This window comes from Rhinolophus hipposideros, assembly GCF_964194185.1.
Source record: "Rhinolophus hipposideros genome assembly, chromosome: 1".
NCBI lineage: Eukaryota > Metazoa > Chordata > Mammalia > Chiroptera > Rhinolophidae > Rhinolophus > Rhinolophus hipposideros.
In genome coordinates, this window is record NC_138047.1 from 83,873,936 (window position 1) to 83,894,131 (window position 20,196).

The window sequence follows — 20,196 nt, forward strand, 5'->3', positions numbered from 1 at the left end:
CTACTCATTTCTGCTAGCTGCTCAGACTTTGTTGACATTGGCCTTGGATGGCAAGGAAGCATATAATGATGTGGGAAAAGTATGTTGTGTATGAAATGCACGTGGTATGTGTGATACGGGGGAGGAACACTCCAACCACCTGGAGAAGAGTCTGAATAATGTGTACCATCAGGGCAAGTCACATGATTCAATTTTGTGACAGGAGTTCCATTGTATGCAGTGTAATGACTCAGGACTATATAACTGTAAACTTATAGTTTCATTCTTTCACATATTGGATTGTAGTGATTTTTGGTGTGTTTATTCTAGGACTGATACTGCTGTTTAGCCTTGATGTATGTAAACTTCTCATTTCATATTTTCAACACTGTTAACATCTGTGTTGCCCAAACTTCACAGTGTGCTTCAAAGCTACCTTCCTATTTCCAGAAAATCACTACAAATATCTAGTTAACAATTTTATTTTAAAGGAGGTATTTCAAAATATGTCATAGGTTACTATTAACAGTGCAAAGCATATAATACGTAAGACTTTGAAGAGGAAATATACAAAGTGTAATAGACAGCAATGGTTACCATTTCGTCACTTCTACAGAAGTTGAAAGTGGAGCGCTGGAAAGGTCACCTTTGTGTTTTCTTCAGTATCCAGGAAGGATCATCTCTAAATCCACCAGGGGTAGAAATATCCTCCTTTGGAAAAGATGCTATATTCTCAGGAACATTATATCTAGAAAGGATTAAAGGGGGAAAAAAAACCCACATGCCTTTAAAGACATTTTTCAAGTAACAACTGGCATTTAGTAATAAAGCCAAGTATACAAAGAATTTTTTGCTCATTTCTGGAATGTGGAGTTGGAGCATTACATTCAAGTTAGAAACCTTCAGTCTGTAATCAGCATTGGGTTTCAGTTTTGGCCTTGCAACTGACTACAACTATGTGGGCAAGCTGTTGAACCTCCACCATAAAGTGAGGTTGACAACAGCCATCTCACTGGGAAGAAAGAGAAAATGCAAGGTAAGTGCTCAACAATCTGTAGAGAAAACGTGGTTGTTAAGGGTTCCTTGTCTAAAAGGAGTCAGTGAACAGTAGCTTCAACTGATGTTCATCGTATGAAAGACACAGTGACTTTTGCAGAAGGCGTATCACAACCGACTGAGGCATACCTGCAAGCAGCTATGGTACCATGCTCTAAGGTTCTACTTAATGCAGGGGTAGATTCCAGAGGGCCTGTGTAGAATTATTTAAAACAAAGTTCTACTTTTGGAAGGAGCAGAATTGCAAATTAATCCTCCCACAGGTAATATATTCTGTCCTCAATTTATAACTAACTAGAGCAACCAAAAGCAAGTTGAAATTGGAAAAGTGTCAACTCTTGAAAGAATAGAACTCTACTGGGTAAAATCTTTATATGGCTTTTAACCTGAAGGCAAATCCGTGAGTCACGGAATGGCTAATACTTAAACAGTGAAATCAGTCTGACTAGCTTGAAGAGTTACAGAACAGAGTGTGGGGCTACCAGAACTACTGAAATGTGAAGGAGAATATCCTGGAAAGGGGATTGCCCCAAAATGTGCATATGAGCTCCATGTAAATCCTTGAACATCAGAGGCTTAGAAGAAACTCGTTTTTATACTGGAAGAGATTCTTTTATGCTGGACTTAAAGAAGCACAGTCCATGATGTATGGAGCACCATGTATCAAGAAACAGGGCTGCTTAGGGCCTCAGTCGTCTGACCATAGAGACTAGAATTCCACCAACAAACAGGCTGAATGAAGCCTTAGATGAAACTGCAGCTCCAATTGCAGCCTTATGAGACCCTGAACAGAAGACCACTAAACCACGCTTATACTACTAACCCAGAGAAATTGTGAAAGAAGACAGATTCTGGTTCAAGACGACAACGTAGGAGGCTCCTGAACTACCGTCTCCCACAGCCAGCCACTCTGTAACTACATATGGAACAGTTACTTCTGAAAGAAATCCAGGATCTAGCCAAGTAGCACCTACACATCAGGTGAATGAGAAAAAACCCATGTTGAAATGGGTTGGAGAAGCTGAGACAAGCTCCCTAAATCCCACCCCTGGCAACTATGACACGTAACTCCCAGCTTCTCTCTGAGGAACAAAGGGTTTGGACCCCACATCTAGTGCCCGGAATTTTAAGACTTCTACTGGAGAGATAGCCCTGAAAACATCTAGCTTTGAAAGCCATCAGGCCTTGTATCCACAAGACCTTCAACAAAGAAACAGTTCTTAATGGGATTACATGGACCCACCTTGGCTAATAGCCCAGGGCCCAGCACAGGCAGCAAGCTGAAATGCATGCAGTCTTTCTGGGAAAGAAGCCTATTTGCTTACTTTCAAAGTGACAGCCTGAGAAACAGGTTTGCAATTTAACATACATCTAGGAGCCAACTGCACTACTCTTCCAGATTGCAAAGGCTAGCAGGCACCATCTTCACACTCGCCCTCTGCCTCCACCAATGTCTCTGGTATCTCCCAGAAAGGAGCTTTATGTACAACCCTGGTGCTCTGGTTTTTGCTGCCGTTTTCCACGGGGACACCTTTTAAATTCAGAGCTTATTTTCACAGGTCCCCCTGAACTGTGACAGAAAGTGTTCAAAACCTGCCCTCCCGCGTGCTCAACACACAGGCAGCAAACAGAAGCCTAGTCTTTCAAGGAGGCTTGTTTGCTTACCTTAATAGCTGTGGCCTAAGGATCCAGCTTTCAATCAGCCTGCATTTAGGTGCTGAGATCCTCTTATTTGGGACACTAACAGGTCTTAGCATACCCTCAGCCACTGGGAACCACAAGAACAAAGAAAGCTACTTAGAAAATCACAAATATGTGAGAGAGAACCAAGAGCTAGGGCAGGGCTGAATAAGGTTCATTCCCTACAAGATACCACTCCAATACTGGGAGAAGCTGTTTTATCTAATGCACAGACACCAACACAATCAAGGAAAATGAAACAGTGTTTCATATGAAAGAACAAGATAAAACCTCAGAAAAATAGCTTAAGGAAATGGAGATAAGTAATTCACTTAATAAAGAGTTCAAATTAATTGTCCATAAAGATGCTTGTCAAGGTCAGGAGAACAATGCATGAGCAAAGTGGGAATTTCAACAGAGACAAAATATAAGTACCAAACAAATGACAGCTGAAGAATATAACTGAAAAATACAGTAGAGGGGTTCAGTTGCAGACTAAATGACACAAGAAATTATCAGCAAAGACAGGGCAGTGGAACTTATCCAATCAGAGCAGGGAAAAATGAATGATTATAACTTAATGGATGTATGGGGATAACATCAAGCAGACCAATTTTTGCATTATAGGGGTCCCAAAAGAGAAGAAAGAAAGAGGCACAAATCTTACTGGAAAAAATAATAGCTGAAAGCTTCTCCAACCTGGAAAAGGAAACTGAAGAAATAATGGCTTAAAACTTCCCTAACCTGGGGAAGGAAACAAGACATCCAGATCCAGGAAACCAAGAGTTCCAAATAAGATGAGCTGAAAGAGACCCACACCAAAGACACATTATAAGTGAATTGCCAAAAGTCAAAAACGAGAGGTCTTAAAAGAAGCAAAAGAAAAATGATTTGTTAAATACAAGGGATTCCACATAAGCATATAAGACTTAGCAGATTTTTCAGAGAAACTTTTCAAGCCAAAAAAGTGGCACAATAAATTCAAAGTGCTGAAAGAAAAAGAAAATGCCAACCAAGAATACTTGGCAAAGCTGTTCTTCAGAAATGAAGGGGGAAGAGTCTTCCACACAAGGAAAAGCTAACAGAGTTCATAACCACTAGACCAGCCTTACAGGATATACTAAGAGGACTTCTTTAAGCTGAAATGATAGGGCACTATTAATAACAGAAAAACAGAATGTAAATCTCAATGGTAGAGGTAAATATATAAATTCAGAATAGCCTAATGTGATGGTAGTGGGTTAATCACTTGTAAGTGGATTGATCACTTATAAATCTAGTATGAAGCTTAAAAGACAAAAATAGTAAAAATAACAATAGTTTGTTAACGGATACACCACAAGATAAAGAGATGAAATTTTGACAACCAAAAAAAATAGAATGTGTGTGTTGGAAGGGAGAGTAAAAATGTAGAATGCATTTGAACTTCTTACTAACTTAAATAGACTTTTATATTTCATGTAAGCCCCATGGTATCCACAAAGCAAAAACCTATAGTAGATGACAAAAGATAAAGGAATCTAAGGATACCACTAGAGAAAATCATCAAATCACAAAGGAAAAGAGAAAGAGAAGAAAGGAATTACAAAACAGCCAGAAAACAACAAGCTAGCAGTAAGTCCATACCTATCATTAATTACTTTAAATGGACTAAATTCTATGATCAAAAGACAGTCGTTGAATGGATAAGATAAGTGTATCCGACTATATTTTGCCTACAAGAGAATCATTCAGCTTTAAGGACACCCACAGACTGAAAGTGAAGGAATGGAAAAAGATATTCCATGGTAATAGAAATCAAAAGAAAGCTGGAGTAGCTATACTTAGACAAAATACTTTAAAGACCATCATAAGAGACAAAACAGGTCATTATCTGATAAAGGGGTCAATCCATAAGAGGATATAACATTTTATAAATATTTATGCACCCAACAAAGGAGCCCCTAATGTATAAAGCAAATATTAACAGACCCAAAAGGAGAAACAGCAATACAGCAATAGTAGGGGCTTTCCACTTTCCGCAATGGATAGACCATCCAGGCAGAAAATAAGGAAACTGGACTTAAGTGACAAGTTAGACTAGGTGGACATTTAGAGAACAGTCCCTTCAAAAGGAGAATATTCCTTAGTCACACGTGGACCATTCTTCAGGATAGGTCATAGGTTAGACCACAAAAGAAATCACATCAGGCGTCTTTCCTGACCACAGTGCTATAAAACTAGAAATCAGTTACAAGAAGAAAATTGGAAAATCACCAGTATGGCTCAACAGCATGCCACTGAGCTGACCAATGGGTCAAAGAAGAAATCAAAACAGAAATAAATACCTTGAGACAAATGAAAATGGAAATACAACACACCAAAACTTACGGTATACAGCAAGAGTAGTTCTAAGGAAAAATCATAGTGAAATGCCTACTTTAAGAAACACGATCTCAACCTAACTTTATACCTCAAGGTACTAGAAAAAGGAGAAAAAGCTAAGCCCAAAGTTAGAAGGAAGGAAATAAAGATCAGAGCAGAAATGGGAGAGAGACTAAAAGTAAATGAAACCAAGAGCTGCTTTTTTCTAAATAGACAAACTTAGCTACTCACCAAGAAAAAAGAACTCAAAATCAAAAGTGAAAGAAGAGACATTACAGCCAATACCACAGGAATAAAAAGGATCATAAGAAACTACTATGAACAATTATATACGAACATTTGGACACCTGGGAGAAATGGATTAATTCCTAGAAACCTACAACCTACCAAGACTGAATGATGAAGAAACAGAAAATCTGAATAGACCATTTATGAGTAAGGCAATTGAATCAGTAATCAAAAATCTCCTGCCAAACAAAAGTCCAGGACCCAATGGCTTCACTGGTGAATTCTACCAAACTTTTAATGACAAAATACAGTCTACTCAGAATCCATATTGCTACTTGGCCAAATAATCTTTGTCAATACGGAGATTGCACAACCTGCATTTTAGCATTAAAAAAAAAAAAAATCAAAGGTTTTGTTGTTAGATTGTTCAAATCTGACAAGTGACATGATGCACAAAAAGGAGCCCAGTATGAATATAAACTGTAAAGCTGTGTGTGCTCTGTGCCCTCGAAAGGTGAGTGAATGGTCTGGCACTTACCTGCACATTCCACTCACTGCTCCACCTCTGTGCGCAGGTACTGGGTACAGTCTGAGATTTTTTTCAGTTGAGCAGAGTTTAATTTTTCTGAACACATAGGACATGTGCTTGCAGTGTTTAACATGCTGTTTGGGGAGGGAAAGGCAGAGTAAATTAAGTCTGTAATATTTCTTTTCCTTTGAATGATTTTAATGTGGAAAACAACTATTCCTGTCTATACCGCATAGTTCGTGTTCATCATGCAATTTAAGAATTGGGAATATTCAGTCTCATGCAAGGTTCCCTGTAAGGATAATGTTTTCAAAGGTCACAGAAAGTTCTAAGACAATCTGAATCTTTATAGAGATCTTTAGGAACGAGAACAAATAAGGAGATTTCAGGATAAGAGAGGCTGAATGAAAGGCTTATTTCTGGATATATCTGTGTGACCTGTGTAAGTGAAACAGCGCACTTACATCTCAAATTCTGAGTACAAAGCAGGGAAGTCGCAATGTGGACACACAGTCCAATCATCCTTCAACATATGTCGACCCTAGAAACAGTACATTAAGAGTTAAAATCATCTTTATTTTTAAAACTCCCACCATTAGTCAATTATAATAATTGGGTTACAGTTAAAAGCCAGCCCTCTAAATTATGAAATTATTGACAGTTCACATGGGTGGGTAATTGACTAGAAAAAGATGGCATCAAAAGGACCAAAGCCAGATTTGTATGTCAGACTCATATATAAGAGAATAGTCTTCAATTTTGTGAAATCATGATCTAAATTGCAAGGTAAAGCAAACTGCACCAGGTTATACACCGGTAAGTGGCAGAAAAGGGATTTAACCCTGGGACTGTCTGATCCCCAAGTGTGTGGGCTATACTGTCCTGCTGTGTCTTCTAGATACTTACTTAGACTATTACATGCTCCGAATATAACATTCAACTTTGTTGACCATAAAATTACATGCTAAAAACTAGAAAATTTGAACGATTTCAGAAGTGAAAAAAAATGTTGACACATCATATATTCATATGGGTTATAAATAGGCAAAGAAAGCGCAATTATTATAAAGAAGCTCACTGTTGCAATGCAATATGGGATGTTATTTTTACATCCAGGACAAAGAAGTTCATATTCCGGAAGAAGAAAGTCACAGAATGGACATGGGGTTGTGGCCTCTTCTGTCTCAGATGTATCGGGTCTCCTGTGAGGAAGAATCACATAAAAACAACACTTGATTTTCTGTGTAACATGGATAGCAGAAGAAAGGCATATCTGGAAAACTAGGAACGTGAAACACCTACTTCATAGACTGAGACTAGAGATGCTTATAGGCTCATCGTCAGCCCACACTCCCCCAGGGACTGGGACTGGTCAGATTGTAGCATCACATGGGCCCCGTCTGGGAGCTGGAGTTCAGGACACTTTACGTGGCAGACAACGGGTGGGTCTCGCTATCCCCTCTCCCTGTGTCACTGGAGTGGTGAGTTTGCTGTTTCTCTTCCTCTCCCCTCTGTATACTGAAGTGGTAAAGGCTATCCAGCCCTTTCCGGAGAACTTGGTGACAATACAATGTTCTAATTCTGTGCTGTCCATGGTAGCCATTGAGCCACATGAAACTTGAGCACTTGAAATATGGGTAGTGTGAGGAACTAAATTTTAAATTTTATTCCATTTTAATTAAATGTACATAGTTATGTGGCTAGCAGACACTCTTAGACCTCTCAGCTATAGAGCACTTGTGTGGGGGGAGAAGGACTAGCATCACTTCCCAGCGGGCACCAAGGGCAGCGTGGCACTAAGCCATCGGGGTAAAGGTGCCCTAGCATTTTCTCCCCACCTCACTCTGTGCTGGCACGTATGCTGGGTCAGACTGATTTAGTCTGCAGGTACCTAAGTACCTTCAGGTTTATCAGCTTTTAAAAAAGGGAGTGCTCCATGTAGCTCTCTCCAGCTTAGAGCTCTGCCATGAGGGTTAGTCCCAAGCCCAGCTCATAATAAAGTGGTGTTGCTTCCATGTGCCATTACTGGTCAGCCTTCTCCGCTGGCTGACATCTGGGTCAACATTCAGGTACACCCGTGTCCCCTGGTCATCATGGGTCTAGCAGGTAACCCAAATGTCATCACTACTTTGAACAAGTGGTCATACAAAATTACTACATGATTGCAATTTTTCATTCTGTAAACACTAGTGCTACTTTTTCCTAAGTTTCCCTATGGAAAACCAGGCCACTTACTGCTCCCTGAGTGAGGAGATGCCTTAGGTGCCTTTGGACCCACACAGGGCTTGGAAATACGGTTTGTCCCTCTGTGACATACTGCTTGCTGCCTGCGTACTTGCCATCTTTCCTTACCAAAAGAGCTTGGTTTTCACTCAATATACTTTGCAGCTAATGCTAGCCACATGGCAGAGCTCTGGCGAGTGAGTTGTAAATGGATTCCTGGGGATGGTGTCCTTCCGAAATAAAAAGGTGAAGACCTTTTCATCTTTTAATGTCCCCCTTCTTCCTGCCTTGAATGGGGATGTGATGTCTGGAGTGTGGCTGACAACTGGAACTACGCAGCCCTGAGGAGGAAACGTCTACGCTCTGGAGGGCAAAGCTAGAAGACGGGGATCTGTCCTTAGTGGCAGCAGGTCCCAGCGGCCCAGCCCTTGACAACGCCTTGTACAGGAGTCAAATGAGTCCCGACTCGTTCCGGCCATGTGGGGTTTTCAGCCTATGGTAGCTGAACACAATCCTGCTCGCTACCCCCAGTCTAGTTTCTTATTTCTTATGTACATTAGCAGCTACATTCTGCAAAACACATTTGTGAAGCGTGATTAAACAGTGGAAGAAGTTCACTGCCTACCTGACCATGGCCTCAATCTTCCTTTTGTATTTAGCATCTATTTTGTTGCGGTACTCGGGCCTCATCAACATAGCTGCAAAGCTGAAAGCGGAGTTCTTCAGGCCTGCTCTGTGACACTCGATCACGGTAGATGTCAGGATTGGCACAATGTCTGCAATACAAATGGGAGCAGAAGGCACAATGCCTAACAAGAAGGCACAATGCCATCCTGTTAGGAGGAAAGCAGGATCACACCTCTCTAAACCTGCTTTTTCTGGCAAAGAACTGACACCGGTTTAATGAGGAAAGGGCGTAGCAGCAGAGTCCAGCTAACTGCTCGTCAAAATGGCTCCCCTGATTGTACCGTGTTTTCCTTGTGACACCAGGACCTGTACTCCCTTGGGGTAACCTTTTGCGTGTATCCTTCCACACTCTGACATACCTTTTTGCATTTGACAGGACTGCTGATGAATGGGTAAGGGCGGTTAATAACTTTGTGGACTAACCTCTCAGCATGTATCTATTTCTTCAAGACAGATGCTAAGAAATCAAATTACTGGTTCAGAGAACATGACCTTTTAAAAAATATTCTTAGCACAAATCATCAAACTGCTTTCTAGAAAAGCCATAGCAATACCCATTCCCACCAGCAGTCACAACAGTGCCTGTCCTATTGTACCCTTAGCCAGCATGGTATACAATCATTTTAAAGTCGGGTTTTTTTCATGTTAACAAAAAAGAATACATTTAGAGAACAGGCGTTGGTGAACTGTGACCTGTGGGCCACATATCTGGCCTGTTTTCATACTGTCTGATAAGAGCTAAGAATGGCTTTTACATTTTTAAAGGGTTGAAAAAAATCAAAAGAATATTTTATGAAACTTGGGAAGATTTTGTGAAAATCAAAAGAATAATTTGTTAAAAATATTTTGTAAAAATTATGAGTTTCAAATTTCAGTGTCAAAAAATTAGATGTTTGAACACACCCATTCGCATTTGGTTCAAGCCAAAGTGGCAGAGTCCAATAGTTGTGACAGAGACCATATGGCCAACAGAGCCCCAAACATTTGACATCTGACCCTTTACAGAAAAAGTTTATTGACCCCGGTCATAAAATGTGACAAAACCTATTCACAAAAATGTTATAATGACATGCCTTTTAGAATAACGGGACTTTTCAGAGACAGTGGCCAATAGTGGTTGAGAACACAGTCAGGCTTATCAGATTACTGATCATGGGCAAATGTTGCTTCACTTCTTTTGCCCGATTTGCTTACGTGTAAAACGGGGGAAATAATAATAGTGTGTGCAGTCTTGAGACTTATCCTTAGGAAGATCTGCGTGAAAGGCTGGTGCTTGGCTGGCCTCTGAGAACTTGGATTTCGGAGGAGTTCCCACCATTTCCAGAACTGATAACTGTGCCTAAACTCATTGTACAAACTGTGCTTTATGCTGAACACCTGCTTTCTGGGAGTCTGGAAGTTGTACATACCAAGCAGGGGGTACCTACATGACCCGCCCGAATACAAACCCTGGGAAGAGTCTCATGACCGCCCCCGGCAGACACCATTTTACTTGTGGTGTCAACACAACTCACTCCTGGCAGAGTTAAGCGTTTCCTGTGCCACTCCACTAGGAGGGGACTCTTGGGAGCCTGCACCTGTTTTCCTCTCGACTGTGGCCCACGTGCCTTTTCTCTTTGCCAATTTTTCTTTGTATCCTTTTGCTGTAATAAGTCTCAGCCTTTAGCACTACTGTCTGGCGAACTGTGTGAGTCCTAGTGAATCAGCAAACCTGGGGTGGTCCTGGGGACCCATTATACACCACGTCGTGGGGTGGTTGTGGGATTCATGAGTCAATATACGCCGAGGACAGTGGCTGGCAGAGTTGGGAATTTCAGACCTCACAATGCTGTGCCAAGGCAGAAACAGGTTCCTATTCTCAGTACTTACGTGATGGAAATTTGCTAATGTTGTTGGCCACCCGAATAAGCATACGTGCCCCTTTCATGTGATCTCCATTTTTAACATGAATCTGAAGGAAATAAAGGACATAGTTTACTCTTCTGAGACTCTGATGAACACTAATTCATGCCTTATTTCTCCAAAAGAAAAACGCCTTCACTGTGCCCTGAACAGAGTCGCCATGAGATCCCTGCAGACCGACGTGGCTGACGCTGCTGGGATTTTTCCCTCACTGCTCCTCCCAGCAGCTGCTGCCTGGCGCCGTGGCCTCACTGGCCTCATCCCTAGTCTACACTTTGCTTTTTACTTTCCCTAGACCACTACACATGAGTTCAAATCCCTGGTCCATCTCTTTCTGGCCAGTATTGGGAAACTAATAATACCAACTGTACCAGGTTGTTGTGAGACCTGAAAGCTGAGTAAGTCAGGCAGAAAGAGAAGATGAGTTGTTAAAGGAAGAGGGCACTGCCTGTGGTAAGACAGAAGGGCAAGGATGGCTGGAGGGGCCTGAGGTTAGGTACATGTGGGAGGGGTGCAGGGGGCACTTAGGATGAGATGAGGCTGGAGAGTCAGCAAGGCCCGGCCCCGCTGTCATCACACTCATCAGGTGAGGAGGTAGCCCACAAGGCGGGGCAGAGGGACGGAGAGAAGTGGACAGACGGAATCAGAACTGATGGTTGTGATGCGAGTGTGAAGGGCGAGTCTAGAATGACTCGCAGGCGTCAGGTCTGAGCAAACGGTGTATAATTTAATGACCTCTGATGGTATAATTTATATAATTTACTGAGCACTGCAACATAATAAATCTTACCTGAATCTAAAAGGAAAGGAAGCCCTGGCTGCTTGTCCTCCCTCACCCTCCGCTGACTCTCAGGGCTTCAGATTGCCCAGCTCAGCCATCCACACCCAAAGGTCCCATGCTGTCCTTCCAGCCCAAGTCCCTGTCCCAGCTCTGAAAAGGAAGCATCCACCAAAGCCAAGTCTCGGTGTCCCTTCAAACGTGGATGACTCTTCAGTCCTTTGGCTCAAAGATCCCTGAGACATTTTCCATCTTACTTTTAATAAGTGTCTGTAGGTTTCCCTTTTGTTAACACAAGCAGTTAAAAAAATCCTAGAAAATCTTGAAAATGTTTGGTGCTTGCATAAGAGTTAGAGCAGAGGGGAAAGTCACAGGGCGCTCTTCAGTGGGAGAGGAGGAGGACGTCTGGTCTGATGCAAGTAACAGGCGAGCTCTTGGGGCCCAAGGGAAAGAAAAAGGCCTAGAACCACCCCTATGGCTGCAAGCCCTGGTCCTGGAGGGTCTCTGACAAGAATCCCTATATTTTTGCTTTTCATCTTCCACTAACTTTTTTCTATCCTCCCCTCTACCTCTAAAGATTCTCATTTTGCGGATTATGTGCCCCGAGGACACTGGCACCACCACTCCTGTCTGAAGCAGGGAAAAACCTCCTCCACTTTCTACTCCTATCTGTACAAGAGACGGGTTCTCCTGCTGCTCTGAAGGGAAATGTACTCTTGGGGGTTTCAGGTTAGAATTCGACATTTTCCCTTATAATCGGTGTTACAGATCTATGTGGTGTAATATGGTAGCCACCAGCCACGTGTGGCTATTTAAATTTAAAAATTAAAATGATATAAAAATAGTTTATCAGTTACACTAGCTGTACTTCAAGTGCTGCATAGCCAGGCTAGTGGCGGCCATCTTGGGCAGCACAGACACAAGACTCTTCTATCACTGCAGAAACTTCTACTGGACACTGCAGCTAGAGATGCTAATTAGGATCCAAATCGTTCATTATGTGACTACTCTATGCTGGGTACCTTCAAAGTTAAGTAAGCTCTTATGGACTGGCCTGAAAACCAACTTAGCATTAATATGGGGATATACTTTAACATAAGTGACAATTGGAAAAATACGTAAGTTGGAGTCTGCCTGTATCTTTACAAGGATGTGTGTATATATGTGTGTATATATGCGTGTAACATTTATGTAGACTGTAAATACAGGTATTTGAGGTTTGCATGCTCTATTTTGTTTTTATTTAAAATTACTGATTAAAAACAGAATAGACAATTGTACATAAATATAATCCTGTAGTAAAAAATAAAAAGGTACACTCACGTATTTATAGAAGTATAGAGGATATATACAACACAGTGTTAACTGTCATATCAGGGTGATAGACTTAAAGGACAAATTAGTTTTTTATTATACTTTTCTGTATTCTCTAAGTTCTCTCAGTGAATATGTATTTTTATATTCAGACGAAAACTAAATAGTATTTAAAAATGGTGGAATTGAAGAGGACATACCGATGGCCAACAGGCACGTGAAAAAGATACTCAGTATCACTAATCATTAGGAAAAGGCAAATCAAAACCACAATGAGATATCACCTCACACCTGTTAGAATGACTATTATCAAAAAGATAAGATATAAGAATGCACTATTGGTAGGAATATAAATTGATACAGCCATTAGAGAAAACAGTATGGAGCTTCCCTCGAAAAATTAAAAATAGAAGTACTATATGATCTAGCAATTCCACTTCTGGATATTTATTCAAAGAAAACAAAAACACTAATTCGAAAAGATATATGCACTTCCATGTTCAAACAAGCTCATGTCCATCAATAGATGAACGGATAAAGATGTGGTGTGTACATACAATGGAATACTACTCAGCCGTTAAAAAGGACAGCTTGCCATCTGTGCCAACAGGAATGGACCTACAGGGAATTAAGCTAAGTGAAATAAGTCAGCAAAGAAAGACAAATACAGTACCATATGATTCCACTTATAAGTGGAATCTAAAACAAAACAAATGAACAAGCAAAACAAAACAAAACCAAAAGCAGAGACCAGAATGGTGGTTGCCAGTGGGGCCGGGGATTGGGGAGTGGACAAAACGGGGGAAGGGAGTCAAGAGTACAAACTTCCAGCTGTAAAATAAGTCATGAGGGTGTAATGTACAGCGTGGCAACTATAGTTAATGAAATTATAGAGCATACTTGAAAGTTGCCAAGAGAATAAATCCTAAACTAACTTTGTATGGTGATGGATGGTAACTGGCCTTAGCGTGGTGATCATTTCACAGTGTATACAAATATTGACTCATTATGGTGTACACCTGAAATCAATATAATTTTATGGCAATCATACCTCAATAAAAAAATGTTTAAAAATATTGGTCGAATTGTATAAAATCTACCCTGTTTGAATTAATAAACTAGCAAACTCTGGTTAAACAAAAATGTTTTCAGTAAATTTTTTTTGACCAGGTGATACATTTATATGCTTCAAAATCCAAACACTGAAAAGATATACACAGAGAAAGCTGCTCCCCTTTTACCCCTTCCACCTAGACTGGGTTTGGGGCCTGCCTCCTCGGCACTACACCTTGTTTCCTTTAGAAAACTACTTTGGCTAGTTTTCTTTAGTGTATTTCTAATTTTATCTGTAACGAATATATATTCATTCCTGTTTTTTGCCTTTTTTGTACACAAAAAGTAGCGTACTGTATAATTATTCTTTACCTTGCTTTTTTCACTTAATACTGCAGAGATTGAGGAAATTGCTCTAATAAATAGAAAGGTGCCCAAAGGAAATCCCTACCAGTGATAAACACACCTGGCAAGTTATATGCCAAGTCATTCAAAGGGCCTCACCTTGACTAAGACATAACTGTGCAGAATCATGAGGTTGGCAGCCATCTCAGAGGGAATTTTGATCTTCTGGGATTTCAGTTCTGCATACATGCTGAAAAGAACGTCATGAGCATTCCGATACTTTCCTTGGGAAAAAGGTGGTAAAATGACAATTACTGCAAAGGATTAATTCTGAGGAATTTCTATGGACCCTCATTTTACAGACAGCTTTTGTTAATCATGTTATTAGCAATATCTTAATAATTTCTTACACAAAGTAACTTGGTAGTTTTTCCTATTGTGACTGATGGAACTAAAATCCAGCTGGTCCCTCAGGAAAATGGTGATGTCATCCCAGACATCTCACCCTTCCTCAGGGCACCCACCTGACCCCAAAGTCCAATGAGTCATCAAGTTCTGAGTCTACCTTCTAAGTCTCCCAAATTCAGCCTCTCTTCCCGGGCCCCTGTCAATGCTTCCTGTCCTCTCTCTGCAGCAGTGTACTAATCAGTATTCCTTCTGAACATCATCTGCCTCCATTTTGCTGTCAGTGTTCTTGTAAAAGCCTCAAGCCTCACCCTATGCCTAAAACTTCAGGTCACACCTCTGTATAAAACCCTCCCCTTCAAGTGCAAATTCCTGAACACAGAACTTAAGCCCTTCAGGATCTGCCTCTGCCTACCTTTCCAACCTTATCTCTGCCCTCCCCTCCTGTTCAGTCATGGTCAATGCTGCAGTGTCCCTCACTCCTCGGTGTGTGTTCTCACATGCTGTTACTCTCCCGACACGTCTTTCTCCCTCATTGCCTGCTGTCTCATCTTTCAAAACTCAGCTGAAGCTTTTGTTGCCTTCTCTTATCTCGATCCTCCAACTTTCCGCAACCCCCCCACAACCCTCAGGATGAGGTAGGTCTCCTTTCCTGGTGCCCTTTTAATGTTTCTGTTCTGGCACCATCACCCGTATAACAACTCTGAATTTACGTTCTCTCTCCTGTCAAATCATGAATCTTTGAGGGCAGAAGTGTGGCACAGTTCCCTGAGTCCTGAGCTCCCAACATGTACCTGAGAGACAGTAGGTGTTAAATGTGAGCTCAATAATTATTTATTCCATATTTTCCAAAACTGTGTTCCATATTTATGAACACCTAAAAAATCAGCTGGCAAAAATTAGTGAAGATACCAGACCAATTCTTGGACTTACCCAATAAATAGTTACAGAGCTCATAAATGGACACAACCATTCGGGAGATTCTATAAAGAGTCCCTGCGTATTATAAATAACTAGGTCAATAATAATACCACATCATCTCCCATCTTCTAACATATTTTATACTGTTAAGGTCAAATACATAGGATGGACAGAAAGCAATAGAGTGCAGGAGGCTGTGGGCTGGAGAGGTTAGAGAAGTCGTTGTCCAGATCATAACTGTGGCGCCTGAAGGAGTGGAGGAAATAGCGCCTGACAGGAGCCAGATATCCCCCAGTGCTGGGAATTATTGTACTTCTCTGGAACCTAGAAATGGTCCCCCCTCCCCAATCCTCTGATTCAAAGCAAGCATAGATTAGAAATGAGCTACTCTTCCCTGGGTGGAGAAGGGTTTGGGAGCTTGGTTCTACTACTTGTTTGGGAATAAAAACATGAATATTAGGGACCTACCTGCAGATTGCTCTTCTCTTGCAATTATAATGGCAGTCCGGGCGGCTTCTTGGTATTTTTTCAGGGCCATGTACAAGCGGAACAGGTATTTGGCATCCTGACATACAAACCATTAGAGAAACATCACTTTCTTCATTAGCTAAGGGGAGAAACACCTAAAATTTTGCATTTTGATTAGAATCGCATTTGCTTTCCAGTAACAGGGTTGATATTGTTTTTAAAAACTCAATGAATATTTATCGAATATTTATTTAGAGTTTAATATATGCCAGGTAGTAATCTAAGTACTGGAGAAATATAACCCATTTAAATCCTCATACCCTTGAGAGGAAGGCACGATTACATACTAATTTCACTGATGAGAAACTGAAGCACACAGGACCCTCTCCAGAGCCAGGATTTGAACCACAGATCTGGCTTCAAAGTCTGTGTTCCTAACCTTACTCCCTGTCTCTGAAAATGAAATGTATTCTTATACAGTGTACCAACTTAGCAAAAATCTCAAAAATTTTTACCCCTTTGTAAATTTCTCTGGCCTATAAAATTTTCTTTGGCCTTTGACCATTTTCTACTCCTATTGTCTTTAACTCTACACAATTTCACATACTTGGTGCCGTTTCCTGATTATTACAATAAGTGGATGTCAGGGGAGGTGGTTTGGGACAGTTTCAGGGCCTGTACCCTTTAGCAGGTTAACTTAGCCTCCCTCAGGGTCTTTATCTGTAAGGAAGAGGAAATGGATTTGGGATCAGGACTGTTACCATCCTTTTCAGCTGTGACATTCTAGTGCCTTCTCTCCAAACCTGTGATTTGAGTTCCTTCACAGATAGACCCCCTTGAACACCAAAGCAAAAGGGAAGAAAACGATCTGGGGGCAGACTCAAAGGCGTTTGAGTGTCCCCATCAGGACTCAGAAAAGACTACTTTCTGCATGAATTCCAATGGAGTCACATATTCTGAAAATAAGTTCTTACTGACTTAGTTCTACTTTCTATTTCTAGTGAGTTTTATGCTAAATATGATTTTTATTCCCATAATTTTTGAAATATGAACAATATTTCAAAAATATTTTCATAGTTCCTTTCATAGTTCCTAGAATTTTCATAGTTCTTAGACTAAATAAAACTGTAACATTTGAGGAAAACTGTGGGTGGTAAGGATTGTTATCTAGAGGGACGTGGCTCTTTCACAGGTGACAATGCTCATTTCAAAGAAAGGATGTACGCAATATCCTCTAAAATGCAGGGTCTATCTACATGACCTAAGACTACATTCTTAGGTCAAATTCTCACAAATTTTGTAAGTCTGATGCAAAAGCTACAACAGGTAAAAACATGGCAGAATAAAGTAAAATCATAATTAGGATACTTAAAAATCCAAGTGACAAAAACATGGTTAGTACCTTAGGCATTCCATCAGTCTCTCCCATAAGATGGTCTATCAGTTGACTGGTCAGTAGTTCATCTTTGGCCTGACCAACCTGTTCAGGAAGAAAAAGAAACAGTAAATTCAAATCTTAAACCTAAGAAGGGGAGGGAAGGGGAGGATAAATAATCTGCTAAGGAAATGGGATTTAAAAATCTGTAAAAATACCTATAGTCAAGTGCCTGCAACATAAGCAGAGGGTCTTTCTCATTCATTTGGAGTCACCATTAATAAAAATCCATCCTTAGAAATTGTAACTTTTTAAAGTTGCTATATCAAAATACTGTACTTTTTTTTACACACAGAGAGAATATACTCCATACATGTTTTAATAACAACTTTCTTAATGTAAGTGACTGTGTCACCTAGAGAACAACATCTGTGATTTGCTTTGAAAGAAGGTGGGGGGTTATGGATAAAACAAGACTAGCCATGGGTTGATAGCTGTTGAAGTCAAATGATGGGTACACCAGAGTTTGGTGTAGTTTCATATATGTTTGATAATTTCTTTAAAAGTTTAAAAAAAATATATCGGTATTCTTGTAAGTTTCATTACAGAGTTTACTTACAGTTTCAATTGCCATTTCTATTGCTACATTGTCTTCTGAGCTTGAACATTTCAGGAAGTGTTTTAGAGCCTGAAATGAGAATTGCATAGTAATTAAAAAAATCTTCAGATTGCTTTCCCATTGAGAAAAACAAAGCTTTCACACACACAAAGTAATTATAGTTTGTGAAAGTATCTTCATCTCATACAGGGGTTTGCACAGTGCTGACTCGTAAAATATATACTTAAGAGGCCAAGTGTAGTTTACAAAATGGAAGGATCCAGCTAACCCTCTGAAGAATCTAGTTCTGATTTCTGATGAAATGAAAACAGAAAATGTGCCCTCTTTCAGTAGGAACATTTAATTATTTTCATGCACTTACTCATTCAACAAATATGTCCTGACAACCTGCTATGAGACTGTACATGAGACTGTGACAGATGCTATGGAGAATACCAGGAAGGATGTGACATGGCCCCGCTTTCTGTATTATATACAATCTAATTCATCACGTGTGTGTGATGTGATGATAATATAAGGAACCAATTATTTTAAATCATAACTGTCTAACTCCTGAACATCATACCACCACAGATAGGAAGAAATTTAAGGTTATAAAAGCTTAAGAGACAAATGGGCACATAGACAGTTGGTTACAGGTACTCTGAAGAAGAAGAGCTGATTAAACAGTGGGATGATCCCACCGATATCACAAAGGAGAAAGGACTTGAAGATGAACAGGTCTGTGGTAAGTGGGGAGAATGGCAGAGAAGACTGGAGATGGAGAACAAGGATGGGAAAGACCAGCGGGAGTGTAGGCCTCTTCAAGGGAAAAAGCTGGATGCCAGATGGGCAGCTCAGGGTGGCTGGCAAAATTGTGGAGCAGTTTGGACTTAATGTCTAAGAGGGAAGAAACAGCAAATTGGTGGCCTCAAGGCAATGCACACACAGACACGTTTCCTCGGCCAGCGAGGTATTATACAAATATCTGTGTCCACAATCTAAAACTGGGAGACTCAGATTTCAGTTTCTTGTGAAAAATCTTATGACCTGGCATTATTGAGCTCCAACTTCTAAATGGCAACAGTTTTCTGGAAGTTGAGGAGCAGCTGTTCCCTTCAAACCAAAACAGGTGCCATTCAGTAGTCCCTATCCTGTCACACACAAGCCCCACAACTTCATTTGTTAATGTCCCTCGCTTAAACACTGTAACCCCTGCTTTACAGGCTCTTCGGCAGTGAAAGTAAGTACCATTTGGGGAACAAAATGAAGTACATATTATAGGGAAAGACACTAAAAACAAGGAAAACAGGAAATGATTGCAAATAACCTACAGTGAGGTGACCCGGGTTTGGATTAAGTTGGTAGTAGTTAGAATGAAAAGTAATAGATGTGAGAGATATAATAAAGGAAGAACGTGATTGGGTGTGGAAGACAGAAGAAGATTTTAAAGTCAACTCTGAGAATTCAAATCTAGGTGCCTGGGAGCATAATATATTTTAAAATTATTTTCTATAATTTCCTGTGGAGTCCAATCTGTGTTTTCTTGGCAAATACTAACTCGTGAATATTGGCCACACAACAAGAAGAATTTTCCAGCTTGAAAATGCTGTTTCTCTCCTTCAAAATATAAGGCAATGCTTTGATAGTCTTCATTAGTAGTGTCTTCAGAACCTACAACAGATGTTCATGGAGTAAAATATCTGAGAAAACTTGTTTACCTTTTATTGCTAACCTAAAAATAAGATCTAAAAACAGGTGATCTAAAAATAGGTGACTAAAAACTTTTAACAGCAACTATCAATGTTATTATCAGTGTCTGTTTTCATTAAAAAAACATATTAATCATAATTATCCCACATATCAACTTTGTTTCATCTTTTCACTCTAAAAAGGAATCAGTAGAGGAAATTATGAGACTCTGAGAATCTAGGTTTTGGTTTGACATTACCCTAGCAACCTTTATCATTCTTGGAGAGTCTCAACCTCATTTCCTAAAAGAACAGGAACAACTATGACCATGATCTCAACTATGATTTGCCTCGAGTTTCAGAACAATCAAAAACAAAGTTAACCATAATACAAATGTCATCTATCTCCCTTTCTCAACAATGCCTGGTTTACACAATAGTCTGTATGTATTTGTTAGAAAGTAAGGAAGATGATATTCAAGTGGACAACAGGTGCTATTTAAAGACAATTACTGTTTTTCTTTTGGTTTGAGGCTTAAACATATTAAGCACAGAGGAAGAAGGCCCCCAAAGCTGCTGGAGTTCCAATTCACTGTTTGC

The 20,196-nt window shown here is 40.3% G+C and overlaps 1 protein-coding gene across 5 annotated transcripts in view; it reads right to left on the reverse strand.

The window, feature by feature from the left end:
* Positions 1-445: 445 nt before the first annotated feature.
* The window catches only part of WDR19 (WD repeat domain 19), a 67,030-nt gene continuing 47,279 nt past the window's right edge, over positions 446-20,196 (reverse strand). For 4 of the 5 annotated variants that reach the window (XM_081054672.1, XM_081054671.1, XM_081054674.1 and 1 more), the window contains 11 exons: positions 19,467-19,579; positions 17,927-17,995; positions 17,335-17,412; positions 15,933-16,029; positions 14,298-14,422; positions 10,616-10,697; positions 8,685-8,835; positions 6,915-7,038; positions 6,301-6,377; positions 5,846-5,970; positions 446-727 (listed from right to left, as the gene is read on the reverse strand). In XM_081054672.1, the coding sequence (XP_080910798.1) occupies positions 5,859-5,970; positions 6,301-6,377; positions 6,915-7,038; positions 8,685-8,835; positions 10,616-10,697; positions 14,298-14,422; positions 15,933-16,029; positions 17,335-17,412; positions 17,927-17,995; positions 19,467-19,579 (1,028 nt within the window). In that variant the 3' untranslated portion in view covers positions 446-727; positions 5,846-5,858. The remainder of the gene's footprint in view (positions 728-5,845; positions 5,971-6,300; positions 6,378-6,914; positions 7,039-8,684; positions 8,836-10,615; positions 10,698-14,297; positions 14,423-15,932; positions 16,030-17,334; positions 17,413-17,926; positions 17,996-19,466; positions 19,580-20,196) is intronic. The other variant, XR_013993712.1, reaches the window with a different exon arrangement.